Source organism: Geotrypetes seraphini, chromosome 1 (genome assembly GCF_902459505.1).
Source record: "Geotrypetes seraphini chromosome 1, aGeoSer1.1, whole genome shotgun sequence".
Lineage (NCBI taxonomy): Eukaryota > Metazoa > Chordata > Amphibia > Gymnophiona > Dermophiidae > Geotrypetes > Geotrypetes seraphini.
The window spans coordinates 475,534,999-475,559,522 of record NC_047084.1 but is presented as its reverse complement, the minus strand read 5'-3'; the positions used below and the strand labels follow the sequence as shown (position 1 = coordinate 475,559,522).

The 24,524-nt window shown below is 42.4% G+C and overlaps 1 protein-coding gene across 5 annotated transcripts in view; it reads right to left on the bottom strand.

The window, feature by feature from the left end:
- The window catches only part of DOCK8 (dedicator of cytokinesis 8), a 414,444-nt gene that overhangs the window by 117,425 nt on the left and 272,495 nt on the right, over window positions 1-24,524 (bottom strand). For all 5 annotated transcript variants that reach the window (XM_033924987.1, XM_033924968.1, XM_033924979.1 and 2 more), the window contains 3 exons: window positions 13,012-13,099; window positions 6,038-6,134; window positions 1,884-2,015 (listed from right to left, as the gene is read on the bottom strand). In XM_033924987.1, coding sequence (XP_033780878.1) covers window positions 1,884-2,015; window positions 6,038-6,134; window positions 13,012-13,099 — 317 coding nt within the window. The remainder of the gene's footprint in view (window positions 1-1,883; window positions 2,016-6,037; window positions 6,135-13,011; window positions 13,100-24,524) is intronic.

The following is a 24,524-nucleotide window of genomic DNA, read 5'->3' as shown; positions in this document are numbered from 1 at the left end:
TCGCCATACAACATATTACCAGTAATTGGAAAAATTACAATAGGCTTAATTACACATTTTGGTGGAATTTGCTATGTCATATTTATAAAATGGAAAGAACAATTGCCATACAAAAAGGGAATTAAAATAATTTTTAAAAAAATTGGGGGCCATTAACAAATTATTGTAATGAATAGACATCAGTTTCCACTGAAAGTACATTTATACATAGGGGGAGGGTAAAAAGTTATTTTAAAGGTCTTATTAATAGATAGGAATACAGTATGTATATGATATTTTGAATTAAATTACTTGTGGGAAGAGTGGGTGGGGAGGGAATAAATTTATATATGTAAAATCATAATTGAATGAATTTCAAGTGATATGTAAAAGTTTATATGTGTACTTGTTGTAAGATGGAAAATGAATAAAGAATTTGAAAAAAAAGAAGATATTTGACTCTTCACCCTCATTGACATGTCAAATAATATAGTATCATATGCTAAAGCCACTGGATTTTTTAACAAACAATTAATTTGGCCCCATATTGATTTCCAAAAAGCCAAATAAAATTTTAATACTCTTGTGGATTTGGGGTGGGGAGGGGGATTCTTGGTTTTCCACTAATAATATATTTATGAATGACAGAAAAAAAACAAGTTTGTCTCATAGATGCAGACATTGTACATCTTATCCTCCAAGACCAAATTCGTGACCAAAGAGAGGCAGTAATTTGATGCTTAATCTCAATGCTCCAAATGTCCCGCAGACCAGTCTTTGGTTTTTTATTCATAAATCCAAATATCAATTTATACCACTGTGCGGCCTGGTGTCCCAAGAAGTCCACCTGAAAGCATAAAAATTCTAAACTATATTGCGTATTAAGATTCTTCCATTCAGGAAACCCTGCCTGAATGGTTTGCTTCAGTTGCAACCATCTAAAGCAGGGGTGTCCAACCTGCGGCCCAGTGAAGGAAATCCACCTGAAAGCATAGGAACTCTAAACTATATTGACTATTAAGATTTTTCCATTCAGAGAACCCCACCTGAATGGCCTGCTTCAGTTGCAACCATTTAAAACTTTGTGGGGGGGGGTTGGATTTCTATTAATAATATATATGAATGATAAGATATTATATTCATGTGGTATATTTTTTGTTGTATATGGAAGTGAGAGGGGTTGGGGGTTATATCTTTTTGTTGTATGATATGATAGATTTTCAAGTGATATTGTATTCTAATTGTTTGATATTTACTGTACACTTCTTGTGAATTATAAAAATGAATAAAGAATTAAAAAAAAAAAAGACCAAATTTACGTTGTAACTGTGAAAAGTCAAGCATTGGAATAGGTGTTAAATTATTCACATATCTTAAAGTTTTCCATGTATCTACTAATATTCTATTCTCTTTATAGATCCTAGGCATTTTGATACTAAGAACATGGCTTAATCGTAGAGGAAAAATAAGTCGCCATTCCAACCACAACCAATCTGGAATATTATCAATGGGCTCTAGGAAGATCCAATACATACCCTAGCGCATAATATAGGATTGATGATACCTATAAAAATTGGGAAAAATTTACCCCTCCTCATTAATTGGCTTTTGTAAAGACACTAAAGCGATTCTAGCAATTTTATCCAGCCAAATAAATTTTGTAAGAACACTATTTAATTTTTTATAAAATGACCCCTGAAAAAAGACTGGTATCATACCCATTTGATAACAAACCACAGGCAAAATCATCATTTTAATAGTCTGGACTCTCCCCCACCAAGACAGATGTAAAGGATTCCATTGCTCACACATTTTTGTTACCTTCTGTAATAAGTCATCTTGAGCTACATCTGAAAAAAGGGGGCAGGAGCTAAATCCCCAAATCCCTTCTCTTTTGTTCTTACCTTAGCAATGAGAGCTCGGAGTGTAGCAAAACAATGGCAGAGGTAAGTGGTGCTCTGATTACTGCTCAGAGAATGAACGAGAACCTTCAAGACCCCTCCTAGAAGGCTGTCTTTACAATCCACAGAATTACTCTGTAAACAAAGGATGAGTACTTTAATACCATGGCCTCTACAAGTGAATTCAATGTACCTGATGGCTAGTTGGACTCATTCTAAACTTGCTGTACAGACGTCAAATATATATATAATGTCTAAAAAATCGGCACTGAAAAAAAACACCTAAGCACTGTTCTATAAAAAGTGCCTAAAGGTACTTTTTATAGAATAACATTTATGCCCAGGAGCTATGCATAATTTTAAGCATGGCCATTTGCATCAATGGAAACATTCTGCAAATTCTCGCACCTAGTTAGGTATGGATGCCCCTTATTCTATAATAAGAACATAAGATTTGCCTTACTGGGTCAGACCAATGGTCCATCAAGCCCAGTACCCCATTCTCACGATGGCCAATTCAGGTCCCTAGTACCTGGCTAAAACCCAAGGAGTAGCAACATTTCATGTGAGGAATGCCTCTGATCCACTCTTGACCCTCCCATTTCCGTGTCCCCTTGTTGGCACCGCTTGTAAAATTTAGGCACTGCTCCTGCACATGAATTTAAATTAAATTCAATTAACGCTCATGATTGCTTGTTAAGTAGTCAATTATCAGCATTATTTGGTTCATTATTCAACTAAGCTGTGCACACATCTTAAAGTGCCATAGAATTTGAGGAAAAGCACATGTACATTTACACATGCTCAGGAGCAGGTATAAATGTACACTACTGAAATATGTGCATTGGTAACCTACTGACAACACTGTCTCAGATTGTGTTACCAATAGTTTACTTGTCTAGATACTTGGCATATATTCACCATCTGGCTTTAGAGCTGTGTATTTATTTGAAGGTTTGAATGATTCCTGATGAAGGCACACGAGCTGAAACGCGGCGGTGTAGAGTATTTCATGTTTGACTAAGAATAAAGATAATTTTGTTGACTTTGGTGAATCATGGTTCTCTATGTGTCCTACTTCCAGTTTTTCTTGGTTCCATTAATAAGAGTCATGAAGTACTTGCATAGGTTACCATGTTCCATCTAAACTCCCTTCTCTAAAGAAGTACATCTGAGAGTACTGAAGGAACTTAGGGAAATTCTGCTGACTGCTGGCTGACCTTTTCAGTGCTTCTTTAGAGTAAGGAGTGATAAGAATTGATAATTGTTAATTATTAGTATATGGGAGGGAGGGGTGGGATTCTTTTATATTTATGTATTGGAAGATTACAAATAAGATTGTCAAGTGATTAATTAATATATTTCTGATGAATTATTGTACACTTGTAATTTTTTAAAACGAATAAAGATTTGTTAAAAAAAAAAGAGTAAGGAGTGGTACTGGAGAAGGGCAGATGTGGTCCCTCTCCACAAAAATGGAAGTAAGGAAGAAGTAGGGAACTACAGGTTGGTAAGTCTGATTTCTATAGTAAGTAAATTAATGGAAACACTTTTAAAACAGAGAATAGTGACATTTCTGGAATCCAGTGGATTACAGGACCTGAGGCAACATAGATTAACTAGAGGCAGGGCTTGTCAGACAAATCTAATCAATTTCTTTGACTAGCTGACCAGAGAATTAGATAGAGGAAGTATGCTAGATGTGGTGTATTTAGATTTAAGTAAAGCCTTCAATAGTGTTCTACACAGTTGTCTAATAAATAAGCCAAGTGCCCTCGGAATGGGCCCCAAAGTGGCAGACTAGGACAGGAACTGGTTGAGTACAAGATGACAGAGAGTAGTGGTCAATGGAGATTGCTCTGAGGAAAGGGATGTTACCAGTGGTGTAACTCAAGGTTTGGTTCTTGGGTCTGTATTTTTTAACATTTTTGTAAGCGATATTGCTGAAGGGCTGTCGGGTAAGATTTGCATCTTTGTGGATGATACCAAAATCTACAATAGACACTCCTGATGGTGTTGAAAACATGAGGAAGGACTTAGCGAAGCATGAAAAATGGTCTGAAAATTGGCAGCTAAGATATACAAGGTCATGCATTTGGACTGCAAAAGCCTGAAGGAACAGTACAGTTTAGGAGGTGAAGAACATTTGTGCTCGAGAGAGGAGCAGAACTTGGGTGTGATACTATGTGATGATTTAAGTTGGCCAAACAGGTTGAAAAGTCAATGGTAAAAGCTAGAAGGATGTTAGGGTGCACAGACAGCGGTATGGACAGCAAGAAAAAGGAAGTATTGATGCTGCTGTATAAGACTGGTGAGACCTCATTTAGAATATTGAGTGCAATTATTGAGACAACACCTTCAAAAAGATATAAACAGAATGGAGTCGATTCAGAGGAAAGCTACTAAAAAGGTCGGTGGTCTCCATCATAAGGCATATGGTGACAGACTTAAAAATCTCAATAAGTACTCGTATACTTTGGAGGAAAGGCGTGAGAGGGGAGATGTTCTAGAGACGTATAAGTATGTACATAGCATATATGAACACGAGGAGAGTCTCTTTCATTTGAAAGGAAGCTCCAGAATGAGAGGGCATAGGATGTTAAGAGGCGGAATGGGACAATTCAGCTTGGCTGTTTCAGCGCAACCAGTTCAGTGTAGCCCTTTCAGAGCGGTCTTTGCAGCATGGGACAGTTCATCATGGCTCTTTCAGCGCAAGCTATTTCATCTCTTAATATTAAGACACCCTCTTAAAGTTAACCTTTAATCCCGAAAGTCCTCCCTCTGGACAACTTTCTGTTCCAATATAAAGGGAAACCTTATGATGTGCCTGATTGATCTGTGATGATGCCCCCCCCCCTTCAAACTCTGAAGTCACCAGTTGATGTGGAGGCAGAAGAAGACTGCGGATGGGTGAAGGGAAAGGAAAAACGCATCAATGGGAGGAGGGGGGGGGGGGCTATGCCCCCTCTCTCCAACCTTTTTTTTTTTTTTTTTTTTTTTAATTCTTTATTCATTTTACGTCTTACAACAAGTGTATCATAAAATAATATTTGAACTTATATAATATCACTTGATTCTCTATCAATTTAACTTAAATTATAGTATTTAAACCCTCCCTCCCAACCGTACTAATTCAGATGTAGTTGCATCTCTCAAACCTTGAAGTGACCAGATGATGCAGAGGCAGGAGAAGACGACCATAGGTGGCTGAAGGAAATAGACAAAAGCAGCAGTAGGGGAGGGGTGGAGGGGGATGAGACTCTAGGTGGGTGAAGGGAAAGGAAAGAAGCACCAATGGGGCGAGGGGGGTTATTCCTCCCTCTCTTTCAAACTTCGCAGCTTCAGCAAGGTAAGCGTTCGCCATTACAATGGTTGCAATGAAACAGTTGCAGTTACACAGCCGTGCTGAAATGGGTTGGCTGAAAATGGCCTTGGTAAAATGGCCACGCTGAACTGTCCTGTGCTGAAATAGCCGTGCTGAATCGTCCCAGACCCGTTAAGAGGTCAGGAGTAATCTAAGGAAACCCTTTCCTACAGAAAAGATGTTGGATGCATGGAATAGTTTCCTGGTAGAGGTGGTGGAGACAAAGACTGCATCTGAACTCAAGAAAGCATGGGACAGGCACATGGGATCTCTTAGGAAGTAGTGGATGCTGCAGATGGTCAGGCTGGATTGGCCATTTGAACTTTATCTGCTGTCATATTTCTATGTTTCTAAAGACACCTACAAATAGAGCTTAATTTGTTGATAAAAGGGAACTAAGGAGCAGGCAGAGGCTTAGGTTGGACAGGAACAACAGGAGCAGAGGGGCTTGATTAGGGAATGACTGTTCTCTACTCTTCTTCAGGCTCACCTTGCCTCCATTTTCTGCAGGCTGCTTGGAAGGGAGGGAATACAGTCTGAAAATAAGTGATGGAATTGCATTCCAGGCTATTCCCCCACAAATTAAGCCCTGCCTACAAGTATGCATCTTGTTGATATATTGAATACTTGTAAGTGTAAACTGATGTCTTTCACACATTTATAAAGTCATATACACATGAAAAGCCTTTAGAAATTATACCTAGTGTGTCCAGGAAGGAATTGATTTGGCCTTCCAGAATTTTCCCTACTGGAGTATAATGTAAAAAAGCATACTGTATCTTTAGCTACTAACCTGAATAATCATGTCTAGTGTATCAAGAATAATTAAGTTTGCCTCAGTAGCTAAATTTCCACTCATCAAAGTCTCTTGATCAATTTCTGCTTTTGTTCTATAAAACACAAACAAAATGAATTAATGAAAACACTAGTTATACTAATGTATAAGAGAAAGATTAGATTACACACATAGTGAGAATAACTTCAAACTCTTTTTTTAATTATTTATTTATACAATTTTATAATATTACCAAGCATAAACATCTTGTACAGAAAAGTGCGATCAAAAACCAAATTAACTTAATTTTCCAAAATTGAAAAACACAGCTAAACTTAAAAATAAAAATACATAAAATAAACTAATTTGATCACACACTAGTCCTCAATAATTGGATCCAAGATTTAAAGAGTAGAGCAAAATTAATCAGAAAATTTATCAAGGATAACTTCAAACTCTTAAGCTGCCACAGTATTTTAGAAATCTAATAACTAATTTCTATAAACAGTTAAAATTAGACAGAATGGAATTAATTTTACAAGCAATTTGAATGTGTAGATCAGCATTTTATGCACTTAAGCTCTTGCAGAATTCCTTAGGCAGAGGAAGCCGATGAACCTCTTGGGGCAGATGCTCAGAGCTCTGGCAACCCGGTGGAAAATGAGTTACATTTTCCAGCAATGCTCAGTACAACTAGCATGCAAATATACATGCTATTTGTGCTGAGTACCGTGGTGAAAGAGGGAGGAATTGTGCCCGACACCTGGCCATAAGAGTTGAATAGTAGGTGCTGCTCTTGAGCGCAGACCCGGTACAGTACAGGGCTGTGATCACTAGAGTTTCTTTTTGGACGCAGCTGTTGTACTTGTTTTCTGTGCATATTGCAGCTGTTAGGCATGAGACACACATGCACACACAGCTCCTATTCAAGCTACCGATAGCTCTAGACCTGCCGGAAAATTCTGATTGCTGAAAGGTGGGCGGTTCCTTCTGTGTATTACATGGAGTGCTCATTTTAATACTAATGAGGTTCTTGTAATTCATTTGCATAGGATTCTCAGTAGCTGCTACCAGGATTGGTAGAAATCCCTGTGAACACTTTTGTGCAGAGGCTGAACTAACTTGCAAGTAAGGCTGACTACAACCAGTCTTACTTGCACGGCAAGCTTTTGAACATCGGGGGCCCTGTTTGGAGAAGCTGAAGAAAAGAAATAACAGGATGCACAGTAGATAGAGGGGATTCAGATGTCCCTAGCCCTGACAACACAGATTTTCTCTGTTCCTTCACTACCTCCCATCCATGTGGTCTCAGACTCGCATAATCTACACTTTTCTCTAAGAGCTGACTTGCTTAAGATGCAGGTACATCAGAAAATTGCTGCTGCTATGTGGTTGAGAAACAAATTAAGCTGTGCTAATTATTTAAATAAGAGGAACAGGGAAAATACTTTATTGTTTTGTGTTAGGGTATATCCTAGTACTTTGCCCTCTATTTGCTGGTTTGTATAGGTAGAAAGGGGAGTTGGGAGAAAAACAGTCTTAATTAATTCTAACAGGATATCATCTGTAAAGGCCAGCACTTTCATAAGCTGTTTCCCACAAGGACACCTGCTATATCTCTAACAAGAACAGCAAAGGCAACAGTGGGCAACCCTGATGGGTACCCCGCTGTATGGGAAAAAACAATGTGGTCCCACCATTGACAAGGATCACCGTTGTCAGGTTGTGATAGAGGATCTGGAGTGCCCACAGAAACCACCCTGATACTCCAATATACTTTAAGGTATCAAATGTACCTTGTCGAACGCCTTCTCGGTGTCCAAGTTTACCAAGATCATTGGGATAGACCGATGCTTATAATGAGCAAAGGACATCGGGATTTTGCGTACATTTACTACAGATTGACACCCCTTAACAAACCTGACCTGCTCTGAATAGATAAGCTTGGGTAAGATTTCCCGATAGCCTTTTGGCTATAGACGAGACAAGAGCTTCAGATCCACATTAAAAAGAGAAATAGGTCTATAAAACTCAGGGTAAACCGGATCTTTGCCTGGTTTAGGGATCAAGGTTATAAAGCAGAATTAGATCCAACAGGGAATCCACTGTTCGAGACTACTTGTTTGAAATGAGACAGAAGAGGCGCACATAATTGTGGCAGCAGAAGTTTATACAATTCAGACATAAAGCCATCAGGGCCTGGAGTCTTTGAATTGCACAAGCAATTCTTTAGCTGTTAGTGGGGCGTTAAGTTGGGCAATATGAGAAGCAGTTAATTGTGGGAGGCCTGAATCCTCTAAATAATCAGTCAACGTGACTCTGGCTCTGCATACATAGTTTGGAAAAACGACCAAAATATATCAGCGATATCTCGAGCCTGGTGCTTCAGGGTACTGTTACTATCCTTAAGCACAGGAATGTAAATAAGTCCCTGCCCAGTCTTTGCAATACGAGTTATCAATCTATCCGGCTTATATTTCATGTAAAAAAGAAATAAAATTTTCAATAAAGAAGGTGTTGTTTAGAGCACTCATAAATTGCAGCATTTAATGCTGCCTGCATGGCTAAGTAGGTTTCTTTAGTAAGATTGGAAGGATGGCTAATGTAATGCTGTTTTGATTTTTGGAATTGGTTTTCTAGCTGGATTATAGATGGTGCACTCTGATGATCATATATTGAATAATGTCCCCTCTCAAAACTACTTTTAGTGTCTCCCAGTAGAGCATGGGGTTATCTTTATGCTGCTCATTATACGAATAATCTCCAACAGCGTATTTATTCAATAATATTGCCAGGAGAGTAGATCTATGATTCAGACGATGCAAAGATAATATTATATGATCATCCCTTAAGACTCTCACTAGAATCCCAACTTTAAATGGGCCCTCAGAGATGCCACCATTATACTCAATTATAGTTTCATAGTATATGGCTTTAAGCATCAGGTCCTCATCGGATCCAATATTTACCAATGTTAGGAATGAAATGGATAAAGTGAACCAGCATTTCTCAAAGATGTTTTAAGATATTTGAATACTTAGCTTAGTTTTTGTGATCAAATTCACAGGGACTAATCAGCCAACATGTTTCACCCTGGGTTTTTTTTTTCAAGGCTATTATCCCTTCGTACGGCTATTGCCCATATGTCGACCACTCAGTGCTCATTATACGAAACATAATCCTCGAATTTAGACTGTAAATAAGTTTGAAATTGTTTATCATGACATAAATATGAAGGAAAATGCCACCTAGACCAACCATCATGGAGCTGATGGAAATCAAGCTTGACCCAACACATAGCATGATTGGAAATAGCAATGGGGAGTGAGAGGAAGTAACATCACACCATGGAATGGCTGCCTGAGGGTAGATTCAACGTAGTGAAACAGCATTCCTAAATGGGATTAAGTTGGCAAATTATAAAGCAACCTCTCCTAGTGAAGATGACTTGAAGCGGTTAGAAAAATATCACTACTCTGCTGAGAATAGTGATAATTTGACCGGGGAAAGTGGCAGCAGCTGCAAGGGAAAAATAAGATGGCGACGGTGTACTCCGAGTCAGAAGAAAATGACCCTGTTCATGATTCCATGGTTGACACGGAGATTACAAGTAAAACTTTACAGTCTTGGTTTTGGAAATAGCAATGGGTCCAATGTCTACCTGGGTGACTAGTGTGAAGAGACTTACAGATGTCAATATGTAGTCGATGAGCGACATAGTACCATGAGCACAAGAGATATACGTGTAATCCTGCACGGTGGGATTTAACAGATGCCAAGGGTCTACTAAATTTAATGCATTGCATAAATAGGGTAGGCCTTTATGTGCACTTAGGGCAGTCCCTTGTGGAGGCGAAGATTTATCAATTTGATGGTCTAACACCTGATTGAACACTAGCTCCAGCTTTGTTTGCAGGGTTCACCTCTGCCTTTGACTGCAGGTCTCACCTACTCGTACATCTCTGACTGGGGAGCTCTGCTCTGTTCTGATTGCGATTCCTGTTGCATTTCTGGTTGCAGAGCAGTGCTCCATTCTGGCTCTGGAGTGCTACTCTATCTTCAGCCCTAAAGTTCAGCTCTATTGGTGGATGGGCTGTACTACTCTATTTTGGGCATTGAGTGTCTCTTGATGTTTAGCATAATGCCCTCTAGGGCATTGTGCTCTCTCTTGCTAGATGTAGGGTGGAGTTTCTTCTCTGATGAGGTGCTGTGAGGTGTGACTCTTCTTATTCCTGTTGTCAACTTCTGATCTGGTAGGTCTGACCTTCATGTAGGTCTGTTTAACTCAGCTCTGCATGGGGTTGGATTAATCTCCATTGACATGTTTCCTGAATGACTTATTTTTGGATAGCATGCACATTGGGCAAACTTTAGTCTCCAGACTTGGGGAACTGCTACATCTCTGGGCACTTGGCCCTCCTAGGTTGGAGTGTGGGGGATAATCTGGCGCATGAGGTGATGTTCCTCTTCTGCTTCGGAGGTTGAAAAAGGACAGTTATTTATCTGTAGCAGGTGCACATTTTGTGTGCAGAATTTGGATTTCTTTTATTGGCAGAATTTTAATTTGTTTTGCACAGAATTCTGCCAGGAACAGACCTGGTCCTCAGTTCATACCTTCAAATCCCACTACTGTTTGGAGAATCATTCCAGACAGGATAGTTGGTTTGGACAAGCAGTTCTACAAAATTTATTCTTCACTTAGATGCCAACTTCCCTCCAACCCATTTGCCAGGCTCATGGTAGTTGTCAATAACACTCTTCTCGGAGGCATTATCTTTGCACATGGGAGAATATGCTGCCTACTTGTCCTCGGATAAAGCACAATTACTTACCTGTAGCAGGTGTTATCCAAGCAAGCAGATATTCTCACAACCCTTCCATCTCCCCTAGTTGAATTCTTAGCTTAGTTACTGAAGGTCTCACAAGCTGACATTGGGCGGGAAGGCATCGACGCATGCGCGATACAGGCAGTCTCAAGACTTTTAAAGTGATAGTACACTTTTGCACTGTCTCTGCCAGGCTCCATAGTAACATAGTAGATGACAGCAGATAAAGACCTGAATGGTCCATCCAGTCTGCCCAACCTGATTCAATTTAAATTTTTTCTTCTTAGCTATTTCTGGGCAAGAATCCAAAACTCTACCCGGTACTGTGCTTGGGTTCCAACTGCTGAAATCTCTTTCAAAACCTACTCCAGCCCATCTACACCCTCCCAGCCATTGAAGCCCTCTCCAGTCCATCCTCCCCCAAACAGCCATATACAGACACAGACCGTGCAAGTCTGCCCAGTACTGGTCTTAGTTAAATATTTAATATATAGTAACATAGTACCCACATGTGAAAATATGCTGCCTGCTTGTCCTCAGATAAATCTCCATTTCTCCTTGTCTGGTGCCTCTTACTGTGCTGCTTGCCTCTAGAGGTTTCAGATCAGTCTAGTGGGCTTTGGTTCCCTTTGATGGAGGTTGTACAATTTTTACTAGGGCGAGGCACACACAGGCAGTTCTGTTCTTACTCCTTTGGTCGCCGGGGTGGAGCTTGGCTTCTTCTCGGTTATTGGTTCCCATCTTCTCTGTTGCTGCTCCCTGTTGGAGTCACCTTCAACTCTGGGTATAGAACTCACCCAAGGCTGTAGATGGGGTGCCCAACACTCTGTCAGTGTGACTCACAGTTTCCTCTCTGTATGAGGTGCACTGTATTTTCAGATTGGTCTCATTTTGTGGAGTCAGGCTTGAGGTTTTCATTCCCTTCCGTCTGTTAGCACAGCTCCATCTTGGCCTTTGGTTATAGGTGCTCTTTGCCCTTACGATTATACAGGCTGCATAAGGGACAGCCCTGACTCTTGGGTTGGGTCTCGTAACTGCCAGCTGGGCAGGCTGCAGCCTGGCTTCCTTCTCGAGCTGTGGATAGCCATAGCTTACAGCCTAAACTGCTTCTTGGCCTTTGCCATTCAGTGCAGATAGTGGTCAAGGTTCTTTTGTTGGGGCTTGACTACACCTTCTGTCATCTAGATTCTGTTCCATTCTACCTTTCAGTATAGTTTTCACTCCATTTTGGGTATTGGAGTATCTACTCCAGCTTCGTTGGTTCAGCTTCTCATCTTTGCTGGCTGGCTGGCCTTTACAATGCAGTGTTCTCATCATTGATGATTCCTGCCTCAATTTTAGATATGTTGTTTCCTTTTCATTCTATTTCCCCTCATGACTAACCAGGGGGTTCCTTCTGATTTCAGTTCAAGCCTTGTGGAGCACGTCTATCACCCGACCGTTTGCGGTCCTTCTTGCTGGGAGTTTAACTGTTGCGGGTGCTTATGTCCTTGTGAGGTGGGGGTACTCTGTTGCAGGTGGCCTCAGCCTTGAGGGTCAGGATAGAGTCCTTTCCTCTCATGTTTGGACTCAAGGGGAGCAAGTCTCTGATTTTAACTTGTGCTGTCCCTTGGTTTCCACAGATTTTTGTTTTCTGTGTGCCAACTGATTTGGTGACATTCTATGGGTCCTTGGTTTCTCTGCCATTTGTTGTCCCAGTGTATTGAGGATTGCTTTGCTACATTCCACACATCTGGATTAATCTGCTGCTGATAAGGAAGGAAAATTACGTCTTACTTGATAATTTTCTTTCCTTTAGTCACAGCAGATGAATCCAGAGTCCTACTCTTTCTGAGTTGTTTGATTTCTCTTTTCTTACATTGGTATTGCACCTTCTGGTGATATTCAGTTGGATTGTCTTTCATGTCTATGGCCTGTGAGGAGGGAGTTCTCTATTTGTTCTCAATGATTGTCTTTCTGCTTTGTTATATGAAATACTGGCTTGCCAAGGAGCTTACCATCCTATATGACAGAGCTCTATTTAAAGCTTTCTGTCTCCACCTGCTGGTAGTTGGTCATAACCTACACACCTCTGGATTCATCTGCTGTGATTAAAGGAAACAAAATTATCAGGTAAAACATAATTTTTCCTTTTTTATGGTTCTAAAAATATTCAGGTGCACTCACTTATCCAGTCGTTCATTTGCCTGACGCCACTGTGTCTGCTCTTTCCGCCACCTCAGATTCTCACTGAGCCCAGGGAACCGATCATTCCCTAATAATTAGACAAAAGAGCACTTCATTATAATCAGCTTAGTATTGTTATAAATGGTCTTCATTGACACAAAGATAACTTTCCAGACTCCCCCACACTTCTTGTGATCCACTTGGAGTATACAGGAACAGATGAAATATTTATATGTGCTGTCCCTCTCCCAGCCTAACCCCACTCAATTTCTCCTGCACATCAGGGAAGGGGGGAGGGCAATAATCATATTGCATTTTTATACAGGTGAACATGCATTTAGAGGCTGACCAAATTTCAATTTTGGTTTTGGATTTAGCACCAAAACTGGCCAGAAATCTGGGTTCAGGTTTTCGCTGAAACAAACTCCTCCCCACCTCATGATTACTCTTTGCCCCCCCTCTCCCCTCATCTCATCCAACCACCTGAAGTTCTTCCCTGCGCCTACCTTAAGAAGCAAGCCCTAATAGTCTAGTGGCCTCTTCTGGTAGTGGAACAAACCCTACTTCATTCCTGGCCTGTGCTGCTGTTCTGTCAAAATGGTTGCCAAGACTTCCCATGGTAGCTTTGTGAGGCTGCTGTGAAAGGTTCCCGCAGCCATTTGTGACTGGAACAAGCATGGGCAAAAACGAGTCAACTTCAGTCACAGATTCAGTTGTGTTTTCAAGATTTCCACAATGAATATGCATGAGATTGATTTGCACTTACCGTATTTTCGCGGATATAACGCGCGCGTTATACGTGATTTTACGTACCGCGCATACCCCTCGCGCGTTATATGCCTGAGCGCGGTATAGAAAAGTTTTTAAACATAGTTCCCACCCCGCCCGACGCCCGATTCACCCCCCCAGCAGGACCGCTCGCACCCCCACCCCGAACGACCGCTCGCACGCGCTCCCACCCGCACCCGCATCCACGATCGGAGCAAGAGGGAGCCCAAGCCCTCTTGCCCGGCCGACTCCCCGACGTCCGATACATCCCCCCCCCGGCAGGACCACTCGCACCCTCACACCGAAGGACCGCCGACTCCCCAACAATATCGGGCCAGGAGGGAGCCCAAACCCTCCTGGCCACGGCGACCCCCTAACCCCACCCAGCACTACATTACGGGCAGGAGGGATCCCAGGCCCTCCTGCCCTCGACGCAAACCCCCCTCCCCCCAACGACCCCCCCCCCCCCAAGAACCTCCGACCGCCCCCCCCAGCCGACCCGCGACCCCCCTGGCCGACCCCCACGACCCCCCCCCCCCCCTTCCCCGTACCTTTGGAAGTTGGCCGGACAGACGGGAGCCAAACCCGCCTGTCCGGCAGGCAGCCAACGAAGGAATGAGGCCGGATTGGCCCATCCGTCCTAAAGCTCCGCCTACTGGTGGGGCCTAAGGCGCGTGGGCCAATCAGAATAGGCCCTGGAGCCTTAGGTCCCACCTGGGGGTGCGGCCTGAGGCACATGGGCCAAACCCGACCATGTGTCTCAGGCCGCGCCCCCAGGTGGGACCTAAGGCTCCAGGGCCTATTCTGATTGGCCCACGCGCCTTAGGCCCCACCAGTAGGCGGAGCTTTAGGACGGATGGGCCAATCCGGCCTCATTCCTTCGTTGGCTGCCTGCCGGACAGGCGGGTTTGGCTCCCGTCTGTCCGGCCAACTTCCAAAGGTACGGGGAAGGGGGGTGGGGGGGTCGTGGGGGTCGGCCAGGGGGGTCGCGGGTCGGCTGGGGGGGAGGGGGGTTTGCGTCGAGGGCAGGAGGGCCTGGGATCCCTCCTGCCCGTAATGTAGTGCGGGGTGGGGTTAGGGGGTCGCCGTGGCCAGGAGGGTTTGGGCTCCCTTCTGGCCCAACTACACAAAGGTACGGGGAAGGCGGGTGGGGGTGTCGTGGGGGTCGGCCAGGGGGGTCGCGGGTCGGCGGGGGGACGGGCGGAGGTTCTGGGGGGGGGCGGTCGTTGGGGGGAGGGGGTTTGCGTCGAGGGCAGGAGGGCCTGGGATCCCTCCTGCCCGTAATGTAGTGCGGGGTGGGGTTAGGGGGTCGCCGTGGCCAGGAGGGTTTGGGCTCCCTCCTGGCCCGATATTGTTGGGGAGTCGGCGGTCCTTCGGGATGAGGGTGCGAGTGGTCCTGCCGGGGGGGGGATGTATCGGACGTCGGGGGGGGGCATCAGGCTTTCAGGATGGGGACAGACCTTCAAGGGGGGACAGGACTTCAAGGGAGGACAGTGCACGGAAAGTCAGGGGGGGTGAACGGAGAGTCGGGACAGCGCACGGAAAGTCAGGGCAGTGCACGGAAGTCAGGGGGGGTGAACGGAGAGTCGGGACAGTGCACGGAAAGTCAGGGCGGGCGAAAGGAGAGTCGGGCAGCATGCGCGTTATATGCCTGAGCGCGGTATAGAAAAGTTTTTGTACATATCATCGTGATTTCTGCGCGCTATACCCCTGTGCGCGTTTTACAATGGTGCGCGTTATATCCGCGAAAATACGGTAATCTTCTCTTATCAGGCAACATTATGGGGTAAAGATTTGAAACAATTACTCATGCTCGCGAATACTTATGGGGAACTTAGGAGACACCTAAAAACATATTTGTTCCTAAAGTACTTAGAGGCAGCTACACAACAATTTTTCCCCACAGTAACTGACTGCTAAATCTTAACTCTGTTAGTACTACTCAATCTATAACTTTTTAATCATTATTAACTACATAGAACTTCACGGTCCTGCAGTATATAAACTGTTATTATTATAAAAGATAGCCTGCTGTACCATCCAGCTATTTAGTGCCTGGACATTGAATATCAGAGTATAACATTGGTGACAGCCAAAAAAAACCCACTGACCATTGCCAAATTCCCTCCTGTCTACACCTCTTCTCTATATGGGTAGTGCTGGAGCAGTTAGCACTATTTTTCCAAGTTTCCAAGTTTATTTTTAGCTCAGCACTATTTATATTAAGGGTAACTCTATATGAGGCACCTACATGTAAGTGCTAAAAAAGCATCTATTTGAAGCCTATTCTATAAAGCAGTGTATTGCAAACTATGTGCTGCGGCACGCTAGTGGGCCTCCTGAGTTTTCAGGTGGAGGAGAGGTGCCGGCTGACTGCCTCTCGCTGCAGGAGGCACGTCCTTTATGCAATCAGCCGGCGCCTCTCCTTCTCTGCGGAACCTCTTCCCTGCTGGCACCCCGCACTGGCATCTCAGGGCACGTCTGAAGGGACTTCGCGCAGGCGCGGACGTCAACATCTCATGTAAACCGTTCTGAGTTCTCCTGGGAGAACGGTATAGAAAATTGAATAAATAAAAAAAATAAAACAAAAATAAACATCTGCTCACTTCCAGATGCCGCGGCTCAAGAAAATATGCGGGACACTGCTATAAAAAGAAGTAGGCACCTACTTTTCTTTATAGATTATTAGCGTATGCCACCTTATGTGCAGGTGTGGACATTTATGCTAGCCAAAAGCTTACAGTACATAACATGTAGATTATTCCACCAAAACTAGGGTTACCAGATTTTCCGTCTGGAAAATCTGAACCCTTAGACCCGCCCCCATGCCTGCCCAGTTCCACCCATCCCCGCCCTGTTACCCCCTGGTCCAACCCCAATCCTGCCCTGGTCCCACCCCAGCGCCACCCCCCCCCATTGCTTGCTCTCCAACGCATGTCAACGTCTGAACACTTCCAGATGCCTCGAGCTGTGTGCACATGCGGATGCTCTACTGTGCAAAGGAAAGCTTTTCAAAACTTGGATAACATGCCGGGTTTTGAAAAGCCATCCAGGCCCCCGGACATGTCCGGGGAAATCCAGACATCTGGTAACACTAACCCAAGCTCTACCCATGTGAACCACATCTGCAAAGTATACATCATTGCATATTGGCACACGTCTATAGGGAGTCATCCAGCAAGGAGAATCACCTCCCAGCAACCCTAGTCAGACTATCACTCTCTCCACTTGTGTAGTTTCACCAGGGCAGGGTTACGACATTGGCGAACTAGACAGGTGCCTAGGGTCCAAATGTTTAGGAGGGGGCCACTCAGATGTTTTAATTCAATGGCTCCAAAAGCAGATTTTTTTTTTTGCCCTGGTAAAGTAGCTTGCTTCCGAAAGAAGAGTGCAGTGGAGATCAAAACCACCGCTGTCTGGAGGTTTGTCCATTTCCCTCACTCCCAAAACTGGTGAGATGAATTTTTCATCTGTTGTCTTTCTTTGCTGCTTTCTTTTGCAGTCAGAATCCTGCAGGGCCTCATTTGCATGAATTTTAAAATGTATTTACTGTATATTACTAGAGGGTCTAAAGTGCCTGTTTGCCTAGAGGCCACTAAAGAGTTAATCCTGCCCTGAGTTTCACATTCTCTAAAAGTGAAAAAGTGAAACTACTTTTCCAGCTTGCTGACTTTTTTATATCTTTATTTTTAAAGTCAAGGTACACAGCAAAAAACATAACATCCAAGTCACAGGAATAGTATCATATAACAATATGTTATTATATCCAAGCTATAAAATTACAAAACTAATTTGCTAATGTTAAAACTAAACTACTAAACTTCCCTACCCTCTCCCCCCCCAGCCTCTCCCTCTCATATCCTACAGTAACATACAGGCGGGGGAGTAGAGTTACTTGGATATAATACCACAAACTATCAGGAATAATTAAATTTGTGCTGCAGACAGTGAACTACCTGCAACCAAGCCAGAAAAAGCTATTCTTTTTAAGGAGAGGCCATGGGGGGAGGGAGGACCCCAGTCCAAGCTGACAGGGGCCCTGCAGGTAGGGTTATCATATTTTCCATCTGGTAAAAGAGGACGCATGACCCTGCCCTGTTCCACTCTGGGACCGCCCTGTTCCGCCCCCAAGCCCAGCCCCACACAAACCTCATCTCTTCGGGCTGGGGCTGAAATGTATCCACGCATGTGCAGATGCACTCCAGCCCTGGTCCTGATCTCACCAGCTTTTCAAAACTTGGACAAAATGTCAGGGTTTGAAAAACCGTCCAGACACCTGGACATGTCCTCTAAAAAATGCCTAAAAGAGGACATGTCTGGGGAAATCCAAATTACTGTAATTCTGTATATTTGGGTATTAAACAGGGCAGCCTAGATCGACTGCAACTAATACAGAATACAACGGCATCTTATTTTTGGAAAGTATGATCGTTAGTACTTCATAATAGGTCCATGACTGTTATATTTTCAAAATATCAATAAAAAATGATTGAACACACAAAAAACAGAAAGCTTCATTGGCTCCCAGTCTGTTATAGGATATAGTTTAAGTGTGCATGTGTCATCTTTAAATTCCTTTATGGCTTGGGAGTGCACGAGCATGGATGGGTAAGGCAGAGGCTCCGTATAAACAGACATTCATGACTTAAATTACTAAATCAAAAATTTCACTTTGAACTCAAAACGAAGAAAATTGACAACATTATGGCTTCAGGAAAGCAAAATAAATCGGATATGGTGGTTTCTAATAACGGCAGTGTTAAAAGATCTAAACCGGAGCCGGCAACACCATCGAAATGCCCGTTGTCAAGGGAGAAGAGCGACATCGACTTTTGGAAGGAAATCCAAGAAATAAAGGAAATTCTTTTAAAAAATGCCAAAAAACTGGATGACATACAAGAAGAAGTAACAACTTTAAATAAACGAACCGAAGTGTTAGAGATCAAAACAACTAAATTGGAAATGCGAATGGACAGCTTTGAAAATGAAAGAAGGCAATATAAACTGGACAGAGATAAAATATTTGCACTCACCAGGGAAATGGAGGATTGCCAGAATCGCATGAGGCGGAGTAACCTGAGACTTTTGGGCGTACCGGAAGGGGTGGAGAAAAGCAACCCGGTCTCATTTGTTGAAAACTTTTTGATGAAAATCCTGCCCCTCAAATCCAAATACCCAATAGAAATTGAGCGTGCACATCGCATACCAATGAAAAGACCTGATACTTTAAAAGGTCCTCGCCCTATCATTTTCAAGTTGTTACGGCATCAACAAGTTTTAGAGGTGTTAAGATTGGCTAAGGAACATGCGAATTTAAAAAGTCAAGATGCCAAAGTACACATCGTTCCTGACTTCGCTAAAACAACGGCTGATAAAAGGAAAAAATTTCTAGACATGAGGCCGAAGTTGAGAGACATCGGAGCTAGGTTTGGGCTGATATACCCTGCGATTATGAAAATAACTATTGACAATAAAACTATGAGCTTTGATGAGCCAGTGAAACTAGAAATGTACTTAAATCAAAGGGCATTAAATCAAAGGCCCAACCCGACTATGTGCCCAAGGCCCCGCCCCTAGGAGGGACCTAAGGCTCCCGGGCCTGTTCTGATTGGCCCAGGCGCCTTAGGCCCCACCAGTAGGCGGAGCTTTGGGACGGATGGGCCAATCCGGCCTCATTCCGTCATTGGCTGCCTGCCGGACAGGCGGGTTTGGCTCCCGTCTGTCCGGCCAACTACACAAAGGTACGGGGAAGGGGGGTGGGGGTGTCGTGGGGGTCGGCCAGGGGGGTCGCGGGTCGGCTGGGGGGGGGCGGTCGGAGGGTCTTGGGGGGGCGGTCGTTGGGAGGGGGGTTTGCGTCGAGGGCAGGAGGGCCTGGGATCCCTCCTGCCCGTAATGTAGTGCGGGGTAGGGGGTCGCGTGGCCAGGAGGGTTTGGGCTCCCTCCTGGCCCGAACAACTAGTGGGGGGGGGGTCGCCAGGGCCAGGAGGACTTGGGCTCCCTCCTGGCCCGATATTGTCGGGGAGTTGGGGAGTCGGCGGGGCAAGAGGGCTTGAGCTCCCTCTTGCCCCGATCGTGTCGGGGGTGCCGCAGTTGGCTGGGGCAAGAGGGCTTGAGCTCCCTCTTGCCCCGATCGTGTCGGGGAGTCGGGGGGGGGGCAAGAGGGCTTGAGCTCCCTTTTGCCCCGATCGTGTCGGGGAGTCGGGACCGCCAAGAGGAAGCAGCAGGACACCAGTAGGAGCTTCTACATGATGGGGGGGGGGGGTCGAGAGCCTGTGGGGGTGCGAGCGGTCCTTCAGGGTGGGGGTGCGGGTGGGAGTGCGTGCGAGCGGTCCTTCGGGGTGGGGGTGCGTGCGAGCGGTCCTTCGCGGTGGGGGTGCAAATGGTCCTGCGGGGGGGGGGTGAATCGGACGTCAGGGGGGGGGGGCATCAGGCTTTCAGGGTGGGGACAGGACTTCAAGGGGGAGAGGAGAGTCGGGGCGGGCGAAAGGAGAGTCGGGGTGGCCAGAGGAGAGTTGGGGCGGGCGAAAGGAGAGTCGGGCGGCGACCGGAGAGTCGGGCAGCATGCGCGGTATACGGGTGTGCGCGGTATATAAAAATTTCTGTACATAGATTTGTTTTTCGCACGCTTTACCCGTGTGCGCGTTTTACACGGGTGCGCGTTATCTACGTGAAAATACGGTACTACATGTGAAAGTATATATGATTATTACATACAATATTGTGTTATATTTGAGGTCTGTATAGAGCTTTCTTTTTGCTTTGCTTGGTCCTGTATGTGCGGTTCCAGGTTTTATCAGTCATTATCAAGGGTGGGAGAGGGAGGGTTGGGAGGGGGTTTAAGGGGATTTGATAATTGGGGTAGGGATGTAGTAGGATGGGATATGAATGAAAATGGTGTTTCTTCATTTCAACTCATTTCAGTTTTTTGTTTCTATAAAATAAATGGAAGAGCTTATGTAAAGATTATCTGGAATGATGGAGATTAAAATATTTTCACTCAATGTCAATGGCCTTAATCACCCAGTAAAGAGGAAAAAAATGTTAGCATTTTTAAAAAGGCAACATGCTGATGTGTATTACATTCAAGAGACACACTTGTCAGTGGTAGATTCCAAGAAGTTAGAGAATAATTGGGTGAAACACTGTTTCTTCGCTCCTGCAGTGGGTAAAAAGGCAGGAGTGGCTATATTAGTTAACAAAAAATGTTTAGCTTCATTTAAAATGATAGATTTTGATCCTTTAGGGAGATGGATAAAAGAGGAAATGAGTATGGGAAATAATACTTTGACTTTACTAAATATCTATGCCCAAATTCGAATCAAAATGAATTTTTTACTAATTTACAAAAATTAATACTCCCACTGGCTGCTTCTAAGTTAGTAGTAGCTGGAGATTTTAATGCGGTTATGGATCCTTTTTTGGATAAAAAAAACCAAGCAAAAATATAAAATCATTAGGGTTAGATAATTTGGTGAATACTTGTAATTTGAAAGATATATGGCGTATTCTTCATTTTAATGATCAGGAATTCTCTTTTTGCTCACCAGTTCATAAATCTTTTTCAAGAATTGATTACATATTGGTATCAAATTCCATGGTACAACAAGTGACACAAGCCTCCATAGATCCAATTATTTTATCTGATCATGGAGGGGTGTGGATTACACTTACATTAGATAATAGTGATTATAATAGATGACTATGGAGGTTTGATAATGCATTGGTTTCAGATTCAACTTTTCTTGAAGAAATTAAGTTAAAAATTTTGGAATTTTTCCAAATAAATACTTCAGCAGATATTAATACGGAAATTTTATGGGATGCATTTAAAGCTACTATAAGAGGTAATATTATTTCTTATTCTGCATATATTAAAAAACAACTCATTAAACAATTTTCAGATTTGGAAAAAGAAATTAAATTGCTGGAGTCCAAATTAATAGATAAATGGAATCACGAAAATTTGCAAGCTTTATTAAAGGCTAAGGGTAAATATAATGAAATTTCTTCAAAAATGGCAAGGAAAGATTTGTTTTCTTCGCAAACCTTGTATTATGGAAAATCTAATAAAGCAGGAAGTTTACTTGCAAATTATCTTAAAGCAAAAAAGAGAAGAATAAAAATAATTGCAATAAAAGATGAGAAAGGAAATATGCATAATCAAACTAGTAATATTTTAAATCAATTTTTGGCTTTTTAAAAAGAATTGTATTCTTCCGAGTCTTCTGTTGATAAAGTTCAAAAAGGTATGGAATTTTTTAATTTTCTTGAGGGTCCAAAACTTCCTGATCATATAAAAAGAAGTTTAGAAGAACCTATATCATTAAAAGAATTAGAAACAGCATTGAAGTCTCTTAGAGTTGGATCCGCTCCAGGTGGGGATGGTTTTACTGTGGAATTCTATAAAACATTTCAAAATTCTTTATTATCCTATTTACTAAATTTATATCAGTTTCAACTTAATAAAGGTTGTATTAAAAGTACTATGGCAGAATCTGTGGTGATTGTTTTGCCAAAGCCAAATAAAGATCGCACTTTGATTTCAAATTACAGGCCAATATCATTAATTAATGTGGATGGAAAATTATTGGCTAAGGCTCTGGCATTAAGATTAGCAAAGGCTCTCCCTTACATAATTGATGTACATCAAACGGGTTTCGTTGCTAACAAACATTCTTCTACCAATACAAGACTGACGTTTCATATTTTAAATTTAACTAAAATGATGAATGAACCAGCTTTTGCTCTTTCATTAGATGCAGAAAAAGCTTTTGATAGGGTAGAATGGTCATTCATGTATCAAGCCTTGGATTGGTTTGGTATAGGTCCTGGTTTTGTTCAAATGATTAAAACTTTGTATAGCTCCCCTATGGCAAGAATATACATTAATAATAATTTATCTGAAAGTTTTAAACTACATAGAGGAGTTAGACAGGGATGTCCATTATCTCCTTTGTTGTTTGATATTGTTTTAGAACCCTTATTGATAGCTATTAACCAGACAAAGGGGATACAGGGTATTCCCCTGAAAGAATGGGAATACAAATTATCTGCTTATGTGGATGATATTTTATTATATTTGCGCAATCCAGGTTCAACTATACCATGTTTGTTAGAATTGATTGAAAGGTTTGGAATGTTTTCAGGATATAAAATCAATTGGAATAAATCTGAAATTCTTTCGCTTAATGTACATTGCATAAAATCTATGTTTGATTCATTTCCTTTTGTTTGGAAAGAGGATGGATTAAAATATTTAGGAATTTGGATTATAAATTCAATAGAAGATACAGTAAAAGAAAATGAAAAACTTTTATTAAAAAAGGTTTCGGAATTATGTGAACAATGGAATCCGTTACATATATCTTGGTGGGGGAGAGTTCAAACCATAAAAATGATGATATTGCCTGTGGTTTGCTATCAAATGTGCATGATTCTGGTATTTTTTCAAAACTCTTTTTATAAAAAATTGAATTCAACAATTATTAAGTTTGTTTGGCTTGGCAAAACACCTAGAATTGCTTTGGTATCTTTACAGAAATCAATTAAGGAGGGTGGGGTAAATTTCCCAAATTTTTATAGGTATCATCAGGCCTATATTTTACGTCAAGGTATGTATTGGGTCCTCCCAGATCTTATTGAATACACTCCAGATTGGTTATATTTGGAATGGCGACTCATGTCTCCTTTACATCTTTGTCACATTCTCAGTATCAAGATGCCCAGATTGTATAAAGAAAATAAACTTTTATTAGATACATGGAAAACTCTGAGGTATATAAGTAATTTAACTGAAATTCCTATAAATAAATCAACAAATCAATCTATATGGCTAAACTCCAAGATTCAAATTGGCGGATCTAAGATTGTCTGGAAGCATTGGTTAAATGCAGGAATACGAACTTTAAATGATGTTATTTCAAATGGAAATATGCTTGAGTTTACACAATTGCAAAATAAATTTGGACTGAATAAATCACAATTTTATAAATGGTTGCAATTGAAGCAGTGTGTACAACTAAATGTATAAGGGAATTCAATCGTGTATATCAAAATGTATATGAAACATATTGAAAATAATGTTTAGTAGCAGGGAATCATTCATACCACGTTAACAGAAACTCTTAACATCACACCATCAATATAACAAATTATAAAACAACGGAGAAAAATAAACCTCAATTGTGAGAGGCCGGGACTACACAAGTACCCGAGCCAACTCACATCATCACTGATTTATAAAAAAAACTCCGTGTACATTTAAATAAATAGTTTTCATTCATGCACAGTTAATATTTTTCAATGATTTTTTCAAAGATTTTTCAGGGTGAGCAATGTAAGCAGAGTTCAATATATTAGAACATATTCATAGCATGAACAGGATCCCAAACTGACTACAAAAAAGTCGAGGGCTACAGCTCAACTTAACGGGTATAAGCAATTGTTGAGGCCTGGAGTTTGGAACAAAAGTAAGAGAAAAAAAAAAACATCCACTCATCTGAAAATACGGAGTGACTCAGAAGATTCTCAGTTCCTTATCCCGACAGAAAAGTCTTTCTGTTTCGCCTAAAAGGCTACTTCAGGGGAAAAATCAAATGTCCAAATATCTCCCGCTTCTTCCAACGCCACAATTGTAAAGCTGGCTCCTCTCAAAATGGTTCTGGGACTGCGAGACACGCCCGGCTCGAACAAAAAGACGAACGAACCGGGCGACTTGACGTCATCACAAAAACGTGATGCATGAT